The 20,267-nt window shown below is 50.3% G+C and overlaps 1 protein-coding gene across 1 annotated transcript in view; it reads right to left on the bottom strand.

Moving 5' to 3' along the window:
* The window catches only part of DDX17 (DEAD-box helicase 17), a 182,741-nt gene that overhangs the window by 89,015 nt on the left and 73,459 nt on the right, over window positions 1–20,267 (bottom strand). The window contains exon 7 of the mRNA XM_063940483.1: window positions 16,799–16,959. Within this exon, the coding sequence (XP_063796553.1) occupies window positions 16,799–16,959 (161 nt within the window). The remainder of the gene's footprint in view (window positions 1–16,798; window positions 16,960–20,267) is intronic.

Genomic DNA, 20,267 nt, shown 5'->3' with positions numbered 1-20,267 from the left:
GGCCGAAATCTGGACCTTTATGGATCCCAACTTCAAGCCCATAGTCACTCCAGACTGTAGAAAGTGCAGAAATCTGCCCAGTTGGAATTCCTCTGTAGGGGCCTTCCTGGCCTCACACCAAGCAACATATTTTCGCCATATGCGGTGATAATGTTTTGCTGTCACGTCCTTCCTAGCCTTTATCAGCGTAGGAATAACTTCCTCCGGAATGCCTTTTTCCGCTAGGATCCGGCGTTCAACCGCCATGCCGTCAAACGCAGCCGCGGTAAGTCTTGGAACAGGCAGGGCCCCTGTTGCAACAGGTCCTGTCTGAGAGGCAAAGGCCATGGGTCCTCTGTGAGCATTTCTTGCAGTTCCGGGTACCAAGACCTTCTTGGCCAATCCGGAACAATGAGTATTGTTCTCGCTACTCTTCTTCTTACGATTCTCAGCACCTTGGGTATGAGAGGAAGAGGAGGAAATGCATAGACCGACTGGAACACCCACGGTGTTACCAGGGCGTCCACAGCGATCGCCTGAGGGTCTCTTGACCTGGCGCAATACCGTTGTAGCTTTTTGTTGAGACGGGACGCCATCATGTCTACCTGTGGCAGTTCCCATCGATTTGCAATCTGAATGAAGACTTCGTGATAAAGTCCCCACTCTCCCGGGTGAAGGTCGTGCCTGCTGAGGAAGTCTGCTTCCCAGTTGTCCACCCCTGGAATGAACACTGCTGACAGTGCTTGCACGTGATTCTCCGCCCACCGAAGAATCCTGGTGGCTTCCGCCATCGCGACTCTGCTTCTTGTGCCGCCCTGGCGGTTTACATGAGCCACCGCGGTGATGTTTTCTGACTGAATCAGCACCGGTTGGTTGCGAAGCAGGGGTTCCGCTTGACTCAGGGCGTTGAATATGGCCCTTAGTTCCAGGATATTTATGTGCAGACAAGCCTCCTGACTTGACCACAACCCTTGGAAGTTTCTTCCCTGAGTGACTGCCCCCACCCTCGGAGGCTCGCATCCGTGGTCACCAGGACCCAGTCCTGTATGCCGAACCTGCGGCCCTCGAGAAGGTGAGCACTCTGTAGCCACCACAGAAGAGACACCCTGGCCCTGGGGGACAGGGTGATCAGCCGATGCATCTGAAGATGTGATCCGGACCACTTGTCCAACAGATCCCATTGAAAGATCCTCGCATGGAACCTGCCGAAAGGAATGGCTTCGTACGATGCCACCATCTTTCCCAGGACTCGCGTGCAGTGATGCACCGACACCTGTTTCGGTTTTAAGAGGTCTCTGACTAGAGTCATAAGCTCTTGAGCCTACTCCGTCGGGAGAAACACCTTCTTCTGGTCTGTGTCCAGAATCATGCCCAGAAATGGCAGACGCGTCGTAGGAATCAGCTGCAACTTTGGGATATTCAGAATCCAGCCATGCTGTTGCAACATTTCCTGAGAGTGCGCTACGCTAATCTGCAACTGCTCCCTTGACCTCGCCTTTATGAGGAGATCGTCCAAGTATGGGATAACTGTGACTCCTTGCTTTCTCAGGATCACCATCATTTCTGCCATTACCTTGGTAAATATTCTCAGTGCCGTGGAGAGCCCAAACGGCAACGTCTGGAATTGGTAATGACAGTCCTGTACCACAAATCTGAGGAAGTCCTGATGAGGCGGATAAATAAGGACATGCAAGTAAGCATCCTTGATGTCCAGAGACTCCATAAAATCCCCCTCTTCCAGGCTTGCAATGACCACCCTGAGCGATTCCATTTTGAACTTGAATCTTTTCAGATAAATGTTCAGGGACTTTAAAATAAGAATTTACTCACCGGTAATTCTATTTCTCGTAGTCCGTAGTGGATGCTGGGAACTCCGTAAGGACCATGGGGAATAGACGGCTCCGCAGGAGACTGGGCACATCTAAAGAAAGAATTAGGACTATCTGGTGTGCACTGGCTCCTCCCCCTATGACCCTCCTCCAAGCCTCAGTTAGGACACTGTGCCCGGAAGAGCTGACACAATAAGGAAGGATTTTGAATCCCGGGTAAGACTCATACCAGCCACACCAATCACACCGTATAACTTGTGATAGGAACCCCGGTTAACAGTATGATAACAAAAGGAGCCTCTGAAGAGATGGCTCGCAATAATAACCCGATTTGTGTAACAATAACTATTTACAAGTATTGCAGACAATCCGCACTTGGGATGGGCGCCCAGCATCCACTACGGACTACGAGAAACAGAATTACCGGTGAGTAAATTCTTATTTTCTCTGACGTCCTAGTGGATGCTGGGAACTCCGTAAGGACCATGGGGATTATACCAAAGCTCCCAAACGGGCGGGAGAGTGCGGACGACTCTGCAACACCGAATGAGAGAACTCCAGGTCCTCCTCAGCCAGGGTATCAAATTTGTAGAATTTTGCAAACGTGTTTGCCCCTGACCAAGTAGCAGCTCGGCAAAGTTGTAAAGCCGAGACCCCTCGAGCAGCCGCCCAAGATGAGCCCACCTTCCTTGTGGAATGGGCTTTTACAGATTTAGGCTGCGGTAGTCCTACCGCAGAATGCGCCAGCTGAGTAGTGCTACAAATCCAGCGCGCAATAGTCTGCTTAGAAGCAGGAGCACCCAGTTTGTTGGGTGCATACAGGATAAACAGCGAGTCAGTTTTCCTGACTCCAGCCGTCCAGGAAACATAAATTTTCAGGGCCCTGACTACGTCCAGTAACTTGGAATCCTCCAAGTTCCCAGTAGCCGCAGGCACCACAATAGGCTGGTTCAAGTGAAACGCTGATACCACCTTCGGGAGAAACTGAGGACAAGTCCTCAATTCTGCCCTATCCATATGGAAAATCAGATAAGGGCTTTTATAGGACAAAGCCGCCAATTCTGACACACGCCTGGCCGAAGCCAGGGCCAACAGCATGACCACTTTCCACGTGAGATATTTTAAATCCACAGTCTTAAGTGGTTCAAACCAATGTGATTTCAGGAACTCCAAAAATAAGAATTTACTTACCGATAATTCTATTTCTCGTAGTCCGTAGTGGATGCTGGGGACTCCGTCAGGACCATGGGGAATAGCGGCTCCGCAGGAGACAGGGCACAAAAGTAAAAGCTTTAGGATCAGGTGGTGTGCACTGGCTCCTCCCCCTATGACCCTCCTCCAAGCCTCAGTTAGGATACTGTGCCCGGACGAGCGTACACAATAAGGAAGGATTTTGAATCCCGGGTAAGACTCATACCAGCCACACCAATCACACTGTACAACCTGTGATCTGAACCCAGTTAACAGCATGATAACAGCGGAGCCTCTGAAAAGATGGCTCACAACAATAATAACCCGATTTTTGTAACAATAACTATGTACAAGTATTGCAGACAATCCGCACTTGGGATGGGCGCCCAGCATCCACTACGGACTACGAGAAATAGAATTATCGGTAAGTAAATTCTTATTTTCTCTGACGTCCTAAGTGGATGCTGGGGACTCCGTCAGGACCATGGGGATTATACCAAAGCTCCCAAACGGGCGGGAGAGTGCGGATGACTCTGCAGCACCGAGTGAGAGAACTCCAGGTCCTCCTCAGCCAGGGTGTGCCCCTGACCAAGTAGCAGCTCGGCAAAGTTGTAAAGCCGAGACCCCTCGGGCAGCCGCCCAAGATGAGCCCACCTTCCTTGTGGAATGGGCATTTACATATTTTGGCTGTGGCAGGCCTGCCACAGAATGTGCAAGCTGAATTGTACTACACATCCAACTAGCAATCGTCTGCTTAGAAGCAAGAGCACCCAGTTTGTTGGGTGCATACAGGATAACAGCAAGTCAGTTTTCCTGACTCCAGCCGTCCTGGAAACCTATATTTTCAGGGCCCTGACAACATCTAGCAACTTGGAGTCCTCCAAGTCCCTAGTAGCCGCAGGTACCACAATAAGCTGGTTCAGGTGAAACGCTGATACCACCTTAGGGAGAAACTGGGGACGAGTCCGCAGCTCTGCCCTGTCCGAATGGACAATCAGATATGGGCTTTTGTGAGACAAAGCCGCCAATTCTGACACTCGCCTGGCCGAGGCCAGGGCCAACATCATGGTCACTTTCCATGTGAGATATTTCAAATCCACAGATTTGAGCGGTTTAAACCAATGTGATTTGAGGAATCCCAGAACTACGTTGAGATCCCACAGTGCCACTGGAGGCACAAAAGGGGGTTGTATATGCAGTACTCCCTTGACAAACTTCTGGACCTCAGGAACTGAAGCCAATTCTTTCTGGAAGAAAATCGACAGGGACGAAATTTGAACCTTAATGGACCCCAATTTTAGGCCCATAGACACTCCTGTTTGCAGGAAATGCAGGAATCGACCGAGTTGAAATTTCTTCGTGGGGCCTTCCTGGCCTCACACCACGCAACATATTTTCGCCACATGTGGTGATAATGTTGTGCGGTCACCTCCTTCCTGGCTTTGACCAGGGTAGGAATGACCTCTTCCGGAATGCCTTTTTCCCTTAGGATCCGGCGTTCAACTGCCATGCCGTCAAACGCAGCCGCGGTAAGTCTTGGAACAGACATGGTACTTGCTGAAGCAAGTCCCTTCTTAGCGGCAGAGGCCATGAGTCCTCTGTGAGCATCTCTTGAAGTTCCGGGTACCAAGTACTTCTTGGCCAATCCGGAGCCACGAGTATAGTTCTTACTCCTCTACGTCTTATAATTCTCAGTACCTTAGGTATGAGAAGCAGAGGAGGGAACACATACACCGACTGGTACACCCACGGTGTTACCAGAACGTCCACAGCTATTGCCTGAGGGTCTCTTGACCTGGCGCAATACCTGTCCAGTTTTTTGTTCAGGCGGGACGCCATCATGTCCACCTTTGGTCTTTCCCAACGGTTCACAATCATGTGGAAGACTTCCCGATGAAGTCCCCACTCTCCCGGGTGGAGGTCGTGCTGAGGAAGTCTGCTTCCCAGTTGTCCACTCCCGGAATGAACACTGCTGACAGTGCTATCACATGATTTTCCGCCCAGCGAAGAATCCTTGCAGTTTCTGCCATTGTCCTCCTGCTTCTTGTGCCGCCCTGTTTACGTGGGCGACTGCCGTGATGTTGTCCCACTGGATCAATACCGGCTGACCTTGAAGCAGAGGTCTTGCTAAGCTTAGAGCATTGTAAATTGCTCTTAGCTCCAGTATATTTATGTGGAGAGAAGTCTCCAGACTTGATCACACTCCCTGGAAATTTTTTCCTTGTGTGACTGCTCCCCAGCCTTTCAGGCTGGCATCCGTGGTCACCAGGACCCAGTCCTGAATGCCGAATCTGTGGCCCTTTAGTAGATGAGCACTCTGCAGCCACCACAGAAGAGACACCCTTGTCCTTGGAGACAGGGTTATCCGCTGATGCATCTGAAGATGCGATCCGGACCATTTTTCCAGCAGATCCCACTGAAAAGTTCTTGCGTGAAATCTGCCGAATGGAATCGCTTCGTAAGAAGCCACCATTTTTCCCAGGACCCTTGTGCAATGATGCACTGACACTTTTCCTGGTTTTAGGAGGTTCCTGACTAGCTCGGATAACTCCCTGGCTTTCTCCTCCGGGAGAAACACCTTTTTCTGGACTGTGTCCAGAATCATCCCTAGGAACAGCAGACGTGTCGTCGGAGACAGCTGCGATTTTGGAATATTTAGAATCCACCCGTGCTGTCGTAGAACTACTTGAGATAGTGCTACTCCGACCTCCAACTGTTCTCTGGACCTTGCCCTTATCAGGAGATCGTCCAAGTAAGGGATAATTAAGACGCCTTTTCTTTGAAGAAGAATCATCATTTCGGCCATTACCTTGGTAAAGACCCGGGGTGCCGTGGACAATCCAAACGGCAGCGTCTGAAACTGATAGTGACAGTTTTGTACCACGAACCTGAGGTACCCTTGGTGAGAAGGGCAAATTGGGACATGGAGGTAAGCATCCTTGATGTCCAGGGACACCATATAGTCCCCTTCTTCCTGGTTCGCTATCACTGCTCTGAGTGACTCCATCTTGATTTGAACCTTTGTATGTAAGTGTTCAAATATTTCAGATTTAGAATAGGTCTCACCGAGCCATCTGGCTTCAGTACCACAATATAGTGTGGAATAATACCCCTTTCCTTGTTGTAGGAGGGGTACTTTGATTATCACCTGCTGGGAATACAGCTTGTGAATTGTTTCCAATACTGCCTCCCTGTCGGAGGGAGACGTTGGTAAAGCAAACTTCAGGAACCTGCGAGGGGGAGACGTCTCAAATTTCCAATCTGTACCCCTGGGATACTACTTGTAGGATCCAGGGGTCCAGTTGCGAGTAAGTCCACTGCGTGCTGAAACTCTTGAGACGACCCCCCCACCGCACCTGTTTGTACGGCCCCAGCGTCATGCTGAGGACTTGGCAGAAGCGGTGGAAGGCTTCTGTTCCTGGGAATGGGCTGCCTGCTGCAGTCTTCTTCCCTTATGGGGACGAAAGGACTGAGGCTGAAAAGACGATGTCTTTTTCTGCTGAGATGTGACTTGGGGTAAAAAGGTGGATTTTCCAGCTGTTGCCGTGGCCACCAGATCCGATGGACCGACCCCAAATAACTCCTCCCCTTTATACGTCAATACTTCCATGTGCCATTTGGAATCTGCATCACCTGACCACTGTCGTGTCCATAAACATCTTCTGGCAGATATGGACATCGCACTTACTCTTGATGCCAGAGTGCAAATATCCCTCTGTGCATCTCGCATATATAGAAATGCATCCTTTAAATGCTCTATAGTCAATAAAATACTGTCCCTGTCAAGGGTATCAATATTTCCAGTCAGGGAATCCGACCAAGCCACCCCAGCGCTGCCCATCCAGGCTGAGGCGATCGCTGGTCGCAGTATAACACCAGTATGTGTGTATATACTTTTTAGGATATTTTCCAGCCTCCTATCAGTTGGCTCCTTGAGGGCGGCCGTATCTGGAGACGGTAACGCCACTTGTTTTGATAAGCGTGTGAGCGCCTTATCCACCCTAAGGGGTGTTTCCCAACGCGCCATAACTTCTGGCGGGAAAGGGTATACCGCCAATAATTTTCTATCGGGGGAAACCCACGCATCATCACACACTTCATTTAATTTATCTGATTCAGGAAAAACCACATGTAGTTTTTTCACACTCCACATAATACCCTTTTTTGTGGTACTTGTAGTATCAGAAATATGTAACATCTCCTTCATTGCCCTTAACAAGTAACGTGTGGCCCTAAAGGAAAATACGTTTGTTTCTTCACCGTCGACACTGGAGTCAGTGTCCGTGTCTGTGTCGACCGACTGAGGTAAAAAGGACGTTTTAACGCCCCTGACGGTGTTTGAGACGCCTGGACAGGTACTAATTGGTTTGCCGGCCGTCTCATGTCGTCAACTGACCTTGCAGCGTGTTGACATTATCACGTAATTCCTTAAATAAGCCATCCATTCCGGTGTCGACTCCCTAGAGAGTGACATCACCATTACAGGCAATTGCTCCGCCTCCTCACCAACATCGTCCTCATACATGTCGACACACACGTACCGACACACAGCACACACACAGGGAATGCTCTGATAGAGGACAGGACCCCACTAGCCCTTTGGGGAGACAGAGGGAGAGTTTGCCAGCACACACCAAAAACGCTATAATTATACAGGGACAACCTTTATATAAGTGTTTTTCCCTTATAGCATTTTAATATATATATACATATCGCCAAATAAGTGCCCCCCCTCTCTGTTTTAACCCTGTTTCTGTAGTGCAGTGCAGGGGAGAGCCTGGGAGCCTTCCCACCAGCATTTCTGTGAGGGAAAATGGCGCTGTGTGCTGAGGAGAATAGGCCCCGCCCCCTTTTCGGCGGGCTTCTTCTCCCGTTTTTCTGAGACCTGGCAGGGGTTAAATACATCCATATAGCCCCAAGGGGCTATATGTGATGTATTTTTAGCCAGAATAAGGTACTATCATTGCTGCCCAGGGCGCCCCCCCCCAACGCCCTGCACCCTCAGTGACCGCTGCTATGAAGTGTGCTGACAACAATGGCGCACAGCTGCAGTGCTGTGCGCTACCTTATGAAGACTGAAAAGTCTTCTGCCGCCGGTTTCTGGACCTTCACTTTTCGGCATCTGCAAGGGGGTCGGCGGCGCGGCTCCGGGACGAACCCCAGGGTGAGACCTGTGTTCCGACTCCCTCTGGAGCTAATGGTGTCCAGTAGCCTAAGAAGCCAATCCATCCTGCACGCAGGTGAGTTCACTTCTTCTCCCCTAAGTCCCTCGTTGCAGTGAGCCTGTTGCCAGCAGGACTCACTGAAAATAAAAAAACCTAACAAAACTTTTACTCTAAGCAGCTCTTTAGGAGAGCCACCTAGATTGCACCCTTCTCGGCCGGGCACAAAAATCTAACTGAGGCTTGGAGGAGGGTCATAGGGGGAGGAGCCAGTGCAGACCACCTGATCCTAAAGCTTTTACTTTTGTGCCCTGTCTCCTGCGGAGCCGCTATTCCCCATGGTCCTGACGGAGTCCCCAGCATCCACTTAGGACGTCAGAGAAACCACATTGAGATCCCAAGGTGCCACTGGGGGCACCAAAGGAGGCTGAATATGCAGAACTCCCTTGACAAAAGTCTGAACTTCAGGCAGGGAAGCTAGTTCTTTCTGGAAGAAAATCGACAGGGCCGAAATCTGGACCTTAATGGACCCCAATTTGAGGCCCAACGTCACCCCTGCTTGTAGGAAATGCAGGAATCAACCCAGTTGAAATTTCTCCGTTGGGGCCATCCTGGCCTCACACCAAGCAGCATATTTTCGCCAATGCGGTGATAATGTTTTGCGGTGACATCCTTCCTGGCTTTGATCAGGGTAGGGATGACTTCCTCCGGAATGCCCTTTTCCTTCAGGATCCGGTGTTCAACCGCCATGCCGTCAAACGCAGCCGCGGTAAGTCTTGGAACAGACAGGGCCCCTGCTGCAGCAGGTCCTGTCTGAGCGGCAGAGGCCAAGGGTCCTCTGAAAGCATCTCTTGAAGTTCCGGGTACCAAGCTCTTCTTGGCCAATCCGGAACCACGAGTATAGTTTTCACTCCTCGCCTTCGTATTACCTTGGGAATGAGAGGCAGAGGAGGAAACACATAAACCGACTGGTACACCCACGGTGTTACTAGAGCGTCCACAGCGATCGCCTGAGGGTCCCTTGACCTGGCACAATATCTTTTTAGCTTTTTGTTGAGGCGGGACGCCATCGTGTCCACCTGTGGTCTTTCCCACCGGTTTACCAGTATTTGGAAGACTTCTGGATGAAGTCCCCATTCTCCCGGGTGGAGGTCGTGCCTGCTGAGGAAGTCTGCTTCCCAGTTGTCCACTCCCGGAATGAACACTGCTGTCAGTGCTAACACATGATTTTCCGCCCATCGGAGAATCCTTGTGGCTTCTGCCATTGCCCTCCTGCTTCTTGTGCCGCCCTGTCTGTTTACATGGGCGACCGCCGTGATGTTGTCTGATTGGATCAGTACCGGCTGGTTCTGAAGCAGGGGCCTTGTTTGGCTTAGGGCATTGTAAATGGCCCTTAGCTCCAGAATATTTATGTGAAGCGAAATCTCCTGATTTGACCACAGTCCTTGGAAATTTCTTCCCTGTGTGACTGCCCCCCAGCCCCGAAGGCTGGCATCCGTGGTCACCAGGACCCAGTCCTGTATTCCGAATATGCGGCCCTCTAGTAGATGAGCCCTCTGCAGCCACCATAGCAGCGACACCCTGGTCCTTGCCGACAGGGTTATCCGCTGTTGCATCTGGAGATGGGACCCGGACCATTTGTCCAACAGGTCCCACTGGAAAGTCCTTGCGTGGAACCTTCCGAATGGAATTGCTTCGTACGAAGCTACCATTTTTCCCAGGACTCGTGTGCATTGATGTACCGACACCTGTCCCGGTTTTAGGAGGTCTCTGACTAGAGATGACAACTCCTCGGCTTTTTCCACTGGAAGAAACACTTTTTTCTGGTCTGTGTCCAGAATCATTCCCAGGAACAGAAGACGTGTCGTCGGGACCAGCTGTGACTTTGGAATATTGAGAATCCAGCCGTGCTGTTGTAGCACTTCCCGAGAAAGTGCTACCCCCACTACCAACTGTTCCTTGGACCTCGCCTTTATCAGGAGATCGTCCAAGTACGGGATAATTAAAACTCCCTTCTTGCGAAGGAGTATCATCATTTCGGCCATTACCCTGGTAAAGACCCTCGGTGCCGTGGATAACCCAAACGGCAGCGTCTGGACTGATAGTGACAGTCCTGTACCACAAATCTGAGGTACTCCTGGTGAGGGGGGTAAATGTGGACATGTAGGTACGCATCCTTGATGTCCAGGGAGACCATGTAATCCCCCTCGTCCAGGCTCGCAATAACCCCCCTGAGCTATTCCATCTTGAACTTGAACCTTTTGATATAAGTGTTCAAGGATTTTAAATTTAAGATGGGCCTCACCGAACCGTCCGGTTTCGGTACCACAAACATTGTGGAATAGTAACCTTTTCCTTGCTGAAGGAGGGGTACCTAGACAATCACTTGCTGTGAATACAGTTTCTGGATAGCCACCAACACTGCCTCCCTGACAGAGGGAGTTGCTGGTAAGGCAGATTTTAGAAAACGGCGGGGGGGGGGGGGGGGGGGGGGACGTCTCGAATACCAGCCTGTACCCCTGAGATACTACTTGAAGGATCCAGGGATCCACCTGTGAGAGAGCCCACTGTGTGCTGAAATTTCTGAGACGGGCCCCCACCGTACCCAGGTCCGCCTGTGAAGCCCCAGCGTCATGCTGTGGACTTACCGGACGCGGGGGAGGACTTTTGCTCTTGGGAACTGGCTGTATGCTGCAGCTTTTTCCCTCTACCTTTGCCTCTCGGCAGAAAGGATGCGCCTCGAGCCCTCTTGCGTTTATGGGGCCGAAAGGACTGTACTTGATAATACGGTGCTTTCTTTTGCTGTGGGGTAGCCTGTGGCAAAATGTCGATTTCCCAGCCGTAGCTGTGGAAACGAGGTCTGAAAGACCATCCCCAACAGTTCCACCCTTCAGCAAAATATTGTCCCTATCCAGGGTATCAATATTATCCGACAGGGAATCTGACCACGCAGCAGCAGCACTGCACATCCATGCTGATGCAATCGCTGGTCGCAATATAATGCCCGTGTGTGTATATATAGCTTTTAGGGTAGCTTTCTGCCTTCTATCAGCAGGATCCTTTTGGGCGGCCGTATCCGGAGACGGTAGTGCCACCTGTTTTGATAAACGTGTAAGCGCTTTATCTACCCTAGGGGATGTTCCCCAACGTGACCTATCCTCTGGCGGGAAAGGGTACGCTGCCAATAACCTTTAGAAATTATCAATTTCTTATCGGGGGAAGTCCAGGCTTCCTCACACACCTCATTTAATTCCTCAGATGCAGGAATAACTACTGGTAGTTTTTTCTCACCGAACATAAAACCCTTTTTTGTGGTACCTGGGGTACTATCAGAAATGTGTAATACATTTTTCATTGCCTCAATCATGTAACGGGTGGACCTATTGGAGGGTACACTAGTCTCATCGTCGTCGACACTGGAGTCGGTATCAGTGTCGACATCTGTGTCTGTCATCTGAGGTAGCGGGCGTTTTAAAGCCCCTGATGACATTTGAGACGCTGGAACAATCACAAGCTGAGTAGCCGGCTGTCCTATGTCGTCAAACCTTTTATGTAAGGAGCTGACACTGTCACGTAATTCCTTCCATAAGTCCATCCACACAGGTGTCGACCCCTCAGGAGGTGACAACACATTTACAGGCATTTGCTCTGACTCCACATCATTTTCCTCATCATACATGTCGACACAGCGGTACCGACACACAGCACACACACAGGGAATGCTCTGACAGAGGACAGGACCCCACAAAGCCCTTTGGGGAGACAGAGGGAGAGTATGCCAGCACACACCAGAGCGCTATATACCACAGGGATAGCGCCTATAAAGAGTGTTTTCCCCATATAGCTGCATATATATATATTATACTGCACCTAAATTTGTGCCCCCCCTCTCTTTTTTACCCTTTCTGTAGTGCAGGACTGCAGGGGAGAGCCAGGGAGCGAAGCTGTGAGGGAAAATGGCGCCAGTGTGCTGAGGGAGATGGCTCCGCCCCTTTTTCGGCGGGCTTTCTCCCGCTATTTTAATATTCCTGGCAGGGGTTAATATACACCTATATAGCCTCTGGGGCTATATATGGTGTCAGTTTGCCAGCCAAGGTGTTATTTATTGCTGCTCAGGGCGCCCCCCCCCAGCGCCCTGCACCCATCAGTGACCGAAGTGTGTGGTGTGCATGAGGAGCAATGGCGCACAGCTGCAGTGCTGTGCGCTACCTTGGAAAAGACAGAAGTCTTCAGCCGCCGATTTTCCGGACCTTCTTGCTTCTGGCTCTGTAAGGGGGACGGCGGCGCGGCTCCGGGAACGGACGACGAGGTCGGGTCCTGTGTGCGATCCCTCTGGAGCTAATGGTGTCCAGTAGCCTAAGAAGCCCAAGCTACCACCACTTAGGTAGGTTCGCTTCTTCTCCCCTTAGTCCCTCGGTGCAGTGAGCCTGTTGCCAGCAGGTCTCACTGTAAAATAAAAAACCTAAATTATACTTTCTTTCTAGGAGCTCAGGAGAGCCCCTAGTGTGCATCCAGCTCAGCCGGGCACAGAAATCTAACTGAGGCTTGGAGGAGGGTCATAGGGGGAGGAGCCAGTGCACACCAGATAGTCCTAATTCTTTCTTTAGATGTGCCCAGTCTCCTGCGGAGCCGTCTATTCCCCATGGTCCTTACGGAGTTCCCAGCATCCACTAGGACGTCAGAGAAATAAATTTTATTTAATAAATTAAATTTAATATAATATAGGTCTGACCGAACCGTCCGGTTTCGGTACCACAAACATTGTGGAATAGTATCCCTTTCCCTGTTGAAGAAGGGGAACCTTTACCACCACCTGCTGGAGAAATAGCTTGTGAAACGCCGCTACCACTACTTCCCTTTCTATGGGGGAAACTGCCAGGGCCGATTTTAGGTAACGTTGAGGGGGCATCACCTCGAATTCCAGCTTGTATCCCTGAGACACAATCTGTATAGCCCAGGGATCCACCCGTGAGCGAACCCACTGGTGGCTGAAATGTTGGAGACGCGCCCCCACCGCTCATGGCTCCACCCGTGGAGCCCCAGCGTCATGCGGTGGATTTAGTGGAAGCCGGGGAGGACTTCTGTTCCTGGGAACTAGCTGTAAGGTGCAGCTTTTTTTTCCTCTACCCCTGCCTCTAGCAAGAAAGGAAGCACCTCTGACCTTCTTGCTTCTTTGTGCACGAAAGGACTGCATTTGGTAATACGGTGCTTTCTTAGGTTGTGAGGGAATATATGGCAAAAAGTTTGACTTCCCAGCAGTAGCTGTGGAAACCAGGTCCAAGAGACCGTCCCCAAACAATTCCTCACCCTTGTAAGGTAACAGCTCCATGTGTTTTTTGGAGTCGGCATCACCTGTCCACTGCCGAGTCCACAGGACCCTCCTGGCAGAAATGGACATTGCATTAATTCTAGAGCCCAGTAGGCAAATGTCCCTCTGGGCATCCCTCATATATAGGACAGTGTCTTTTATATGCCCCAGGGTCAGCATAATGGTATCCCTGTCCAAGGTATCCATTTCCTCAGACAGATTATCTGTCCACGCTGCTACAGCACTACACATCCACGCCGACGCAATTGCCGGCCTCTGTAGAGTCCCTGAATGTGTATAAACAGATTTCAGGATACTTTCCTGCTTTCTATCTGCAGGATCCTTTAGGGCGGCCGTATCCTGTGACGGCAGGGCCACCTTCTTAGATAAGCGTGTGAGAGCTTTATCTACCCTAGGGGAGGATTCCCAGCGCACCCTGTCCTCTGGCGGGAAAGGGTACGCCATAAGTAACCTTTTGGAAATCAGGACTTTCTTATCTGGGGAATCCCACGCTCTTTCACATAACTCATTTAACTCATGTGAAGGGGGAAAAGTCACCTCTTGCTTTTTCTCTCCTTTTATGTAAGGAGTTTACATTATCATTTAACACCTTCCACATATCCATCCAATCAGGTGTCGGCACCGACACGTCAGTCAACTGCACTTGCTCTGCCTCCACATAGCCCTCTTCGTCAAACATGTCGACACACGCGTACCGACACACCACACACACAGGGAAGCTCTAAATGAGGACAGGACCCCCACAAGGCCTTTTGGAGAGACAGAGAGAGAGTATGCCAGCACACACCCCAGCGCTATATAACCCAGGGATTACACAGTAACTTAGTGTTTACCCCGTAGCTGCTGTATATGATTAATGCGCCTAAATTTATGTGCCCCCCCCCCCTCTCTTTTTTTACCCTTCTACCGTGATTCTGCAGGGGAGAGCCTGGGGAGCTTCCTCTCAGCGGAGCTGTGGAAGGAAAATGGCGCTGGTGAGTGCTGAGGAAGAAGGCCCCGCCTCCTCAGCGGCGGGCTTCTGTCCCGCGATTTTGTGTAAAAATAATGGCGGGGGCTCATGCATATAACAGTGTCCAACTGTCTATATGCAGCTTTCGCCAGGAGGTATCAATTGCTGCCCAGGGCGCTCCCGCCTGCGCCCTACAGTGACCGGAGTGTGTGGGTTAGTGTGGGCGCAATGGCGCACAGCTGCAGTGCTGTGCGCTACCTCATGTGAAAACAGGAGTCTTCTGCCGCCGATTTCGATGTCTTCTCTGCTTCTGTCTTCTGGCTCTGCGAGGGGGACGGCGGCGCGGCTTCGGGAACGGATGACAAGGTCAGGTCCTGTGTTCGATCCCTCTGGAGCTAATGGTGTCCAGTAGCCTAAGAAGCGCAACCTAGCCGCAGTTAGTAGGTTTGCTTCTCTCCCCTCAGTCCCACGTAGCAGAGAGTCTGTTGCCAGCAGAAGCTCTCTGAAAATAAAAAACCTAACTAAAATACTTTCTTATTAGCAAGCTCAGGAGAGCTCACTAAAAGCACCCAGCTCTGTCCGGGCACAGATTCTAACTGGGGTCTGGAGGAGGGGCATAGAGGGAGGAGCCAGTGCACACCAGATAGTACTGAATCTTTCTTTGGAGTGCCCAGTCTCCTGCAGAGCCCGTCTGTTCCCCATGGTCCTTACGGAGTCCCCAGCATCCACTAAGACGTTAGAGAAAAGTAGATAACCGACGTCTTTTCGACAGACAGCAGATTTTGACTTCAATTGAATAGACCCATAGTCTAGATCAGTGGTCTCCAACCTTAATAGGGGCGTGAGCTACTTTCGGAAAATAAAACCTCTGGAAGAGCTTACCCCCTCCCCGCAATGTGCGCATTCCCGTGAAAGCAGGCGTGACCTAAGAAAAGTGAGTGTGGCCTTGTAACTAATGTCCCCCAACAGTGCCAGATACACAAGTAATGCCCCCCCACAACAGTGCCAGACACACAAGTAATGCCCCCCCCCCCCCCCCCACAACAGTGCCAGACACACAAGTAATGCCCCCCCACAACAGTGCCAGACACACAAGTAATGCCCCCACCTAACAGTGCCAGACACACAAGTAACGCCCCCCCCACAACAGTGCCAGATACACAAGTAATGCCCCCCTCCAACAGTGCCAGATACACAGGTAATGCCTCCCCCCTCTCCAACAGTGCCAGATACACAAGTAATGCCTCCCCCCCCTCCAACAGTGCCAGATACACAAGTAATGCCCCCCCCCCCCCCCCCCCCCAGCAGTGCCAGATACACAAGTAATGCCCCCCCCCAGCAGTGCTGCGTCTGATGGGAGAAGATGAGGAGACTGAGAGTCCAGCACTAACAAAGCACGTGCTCAGTCTACTGCTCCATCTGAAGTTGTACAGACGCTGACGTCTCCTGCCCGGCAGCTGCGGAAAGGGGGAGCGGTGGTAGCGCTTCTCCCTGTGCGCCTATGATGGGCAGCAGTGGGAGCACCACGGCGGGCGGCACTTCACACTAGAGGTGCGGGAGGGGATGCCGGCCTGGCTGCAGGTGCTGCTCTTGCTGCTGACACTCACCGCCTCTGCCCTGTTCAGCGGCCTTCGCCTCAGTCTGCTCTCGCTGGACCCAGTGGAGCTGCAGGTGCTGCGGAACGGCGTCGGCGGAGCAGGCGCGGCGGGTGCAGTCTGTGCATGTTCATTTGCAAAATATAGTGTGGACCGCCAACCAATCAGGAGCCGAAGCGCGAGCTCTGATTGGCTGACGGCAGGCACCATATTAATATGCACCCACCGTCGAGAGCTACTTAAAAAGCGGTGCAGAGCGACGGGTTGCCGACAGCTGGTCTAGATACTCAGAGGCAAGAGACGCAGCAATATGTATAGTGTACATAGATACACATAAGCAAGAGCGACACAATCAATCATATGTGGAAGCAGGGTTGTGGACCTGGGACTTAGTCCCGGGTTGCTTCCTTTCACACATGCTGAAATCCTGGGTTGATGAATGTGCATGTGCAACAGACAGGATATATAGCTGCATGTGTGAAAGGGATTTTAGTCTTCAATCAAAATTTTAAAGATTATGGAAAAGATTATGGTTTTCTCTACTAAAAACTTGACTCTTAATCTCCATGTAGATAGCTATTTTGTTTGCTATATTTTCTGTATAGCACTTGCATGTAGCAAAATGAGTTGTCTGTGGACAATGTCCTGTATACTGTTTTTTACTGTTTTAGTTACACAAACAGTAACATATCTGTTTTGCATTCAAGTGACTAAAACGAAGATAAGGAAAACAGAGATTATAAATAAATAAATGCAAAATATACCCTGATTTGGTCAACAATCTTGCGGATCTGTGGCTCAAAACCCATATCAAGCATCCTATCAGCTTCATCCAGCACCAGGTAGGTACAGCGTCTCAAGTTTGTTTTTCCAGTCTCGAGAAAGTCAATGAGCCTGCCAGGAGTGGCAATGCAAATCTCCACACCTTGCAAGAAGAGGAAAAAAACACCCCACAGTAATTAGAGCAGGTACTACAAGAAAATGAAGAACCATTGCTCTCTTATTGCTAAAATCACAAAGGTTTTTCCCATATTCAAACAAAAACAACCACTCACATAATAGGGAACCCCCCTCCCCCAAACACCACTAGTAAAATTGTTCAGCTGTAAATGCTGTTTGGGTCCTGATAACATTGCGTGAACAAAAAAACCACTGTTCTTGCTGCAGCTCGCAATGGTTGCTTTTGAAAGCTGCAGTCATCTCGTTCATGACTTTCTTCAGTCAGCGACATATCGCATTTTCTGTGATTGCCCAAAATTTAATTGAAAAAAACAGGGCATTTAAAATCTAAGCAGATAACTTACTTTCCTGTGCGTTTTAAACAAAAATAGGATTTGAAATTACCTACCGGTAAATGATTTTCTCGTAGTCTGTAGAGGATACTGGGGCCCACATTAGTACTATGGGGTATAGACTGGTCCACTAGGAGCCTTGGGCACTTTAAGAAATCAATAGTGTGCACTGGCTCCTCCCTCTATGCCCCTCCTACCAGACTCAGTCTAGAAACTGTGCCCGAGGAGACGGACATATCTTGAGAGGATTCAGAAAGGATAGCAGTGAGATTTGAACCAGCACACACAAACAAGAAGAAAACCATGTCAACCCAACATGAACAGCAACAGCTGAACCAACAACAAACACTTAACCAAGTAACCATGCAGGAAACACGAAGCACTGGGTGGCCGTCCAGTATCCTCTACGGATTAAGAGAAAAGGATTCACCGGTAGGTAATTAAAATCCTATTTTCTCTTATGTCCTAGAGGATATTGGGGGTCTACATTAGTACCATGGGGATGTACCAAAAATCCCAAACCGGGTGGGAGTGCGCTGAGGTTCCTGCAGAACTGACTGACCAAACTGAAGGTCCACAGAGGCCAAAGTATCGAACTTGTAGAACTTAGCAAACGTGTTTGAACCCGACCAAGTAGCTGCACGCCAGATCTGTAAGGCCAAGACACCCCGGGCAGCCGCCCATTAAGAACCCACCGACCGAGTAGACTGGGCATGAACAGTTTTTGGAACCGGCAAACCTGCCTAAGAGTAAGCATGTCAGATAGTAAGCGTAATCCATCGAGCAATAGACTGCTTTGAAGCAGGACACAGAAATTTCTTGGGATCATAAAGCACAAACAGTGAGTCGGAATTTCTGTGACGAGCTGTCCGTTTGACAGATTCTCAAAGCCCGCACAACATCCAGGAAGTGGAAGAGGTGTCGGTAAGCACCGGAACCACAATAGGTTGGTTGATGTGAAACGCAGAAACCACCTTTGGAAGAAACAGCTGACGAGTTCCGAGTTCAGCTCTATCTTCATGAAAAATCAATTAGGGGCTCTTGTGACACAAGGCCCCCAATTCCAAAACTCACCTCACCAAAGCCAAAGGCCAACAGTGTGACGGTCTTCCATGTAAGAAACTTTACATCTACCTCCTGTAAAGGCTTAAACCAATCTGATTGCAGAAACATTAAGATCCCAAGGTGCCGTGGGAGGCACAAAGGGCGGTTGGATGTGCAGAACCCCTTTCAAGAACGTCAACCTCAGGAAGGCAAGCAAACTGTTTCTGGAAGGAAATGGATAAAGGCCGAAATTTGGACTTTTACTGATCCAGGTGTAGGCCCACATCCACCCCAGACTGCAGAAATAGCAGACACGACCCAGCTGAAAATCCACTGCAGAAAATGTCCTGTTTTCACACCAAGAGACGTGTTTCTCCAAATCCGGAGGTAATGTTTAGACGTTACCTCTTTTCTGGCTTGGATCAAGGTAGGAATTACCCTGTCCGGAATCCCTTTCCGGGCTAGAATTTGACGCTCAACCTCCATGCAGTCAAATGTAGCCGTGGTAAGTCTTGATAGACAAAATGGCCCTGTTGCAGAAGATCCTCCCAAAGAGGTAGATGCCACGGATCCTCCAGAAGCAGTTCCAGTAGATCTGCGTACCAAGCCCTTCTTGGCCAATCCGGAGCAATGAGAATTGCTTGAACCCTTTCCTTTTTTATCCTTTTGAGAATTCTTGGGATCAATGGAAGTGGAGGAAAGACATACACCATCTGATAGGACCCACGGAGTCACCAGAGCTTCCACTGCCACTGCCTTTGGGTCTCTTGACCTGGAGCAATACCTCCTTGAGCTTTTTGTTGAGACGCGAGGCCATCATGTCGATCTGTGGAGACCCCCACCGACGAGTCAAGCACCCGAACTCCTCCGGGTGAAAGTCGTGTCTGCTGAGGAAGTCTGCTTCCCAGTTGTCCACGCCTGGAATGAAGATCGCGGACAGCGCCGCCGCCTGTCTCTCAGCCCAGAGGATAATCCTCGTCACCTCTGACATTGCTGCTCTGCTCTTGGTTCCGCCCTGTTGGTTTATGTACGTCACATGGTCCGACTGAACCTGGATGGCTCGACTGTGCAGAAGTTCAAGAACGTTGATCGGAAGAACGGTTTCCTAACTTGACCACTTTCCTTGGAAGTGTTTCCCCTTGGGTGACCGCTCCCCGTCCCCTTGCATCCGTGGTTAGCAGAAACCAATTTTGAATCCCGAGCAGTCGGCCCTCCGTCAGATGAGAAGTTTGTAGCCACCACAGAAGAAAAATCCTGGCTTTCGGCGACAGACTTATCCTCTGATGCGATACGGACCATTTGTCTAGCAGATCCAGCTGGAAGGGCCTTGCATGAAACCTTCCGGCTACCATCTTTCCCAAGAGGCGAAAGCACAGATGCACCGAAATCTGGGTCAGCCTTACGACGTCTCTTACCATTGACAATCACAAATGCATTTTCCAGAGGATGGAATACCTTCTATACCTACGTATCCAGGATCCTCCCCAGGAACGGAAGCTTCCGTGTTGGTTCCAGGTGAGATTTTTGGCAAGTTCAGAATCCAATGCTGTGCAACAACCTCTCCCTGGACGGTGCTTTTATCAGTAGATCGTCCAGGCACGGTATTATGTCCACTCCTTGCTTGCGAAGGAGAGACATCTCCGCCACTACTTTGGTAAACACCCTCTGTGCCATGAAGAGCCCAAAGGGTAGAGCCTGAAACTGGTAGTGACAGTCCTGCAACGCAAACCTTAGCCTGATGAGGCGACAAAATCGGAATATGAAAACACGCATCTTTGATATCCAAAGACACTAGGAATTCTCCTCCTCCATACCTGAGATCACCGCTCTCAGCGACTCCATCTTGAATATGAACACCCGTAAATACGGGTTCAGGGGCTTAAGGTTTAAAATGGGC

This window comes from Pseudophryne corroboree, chromosome 9 (genome assembly GCF_028390025.1).
Source record: "Pseudophryne corroboree isolate aPseCor3 chromosome 9, aPseCor3.hap2, whole genome shotgun sequence".
Lineage (NCBI taxonomy): Eukaryota > Metazoa > Chordata > Amphibia > Anura > Myobatrachidae > Pseudophryne > Pseudophryne corroboree.
Note: the sequence above shows the minus strand (reverse complement) of the source record. Positions and strands in the feature narration are given on the sequence as shown.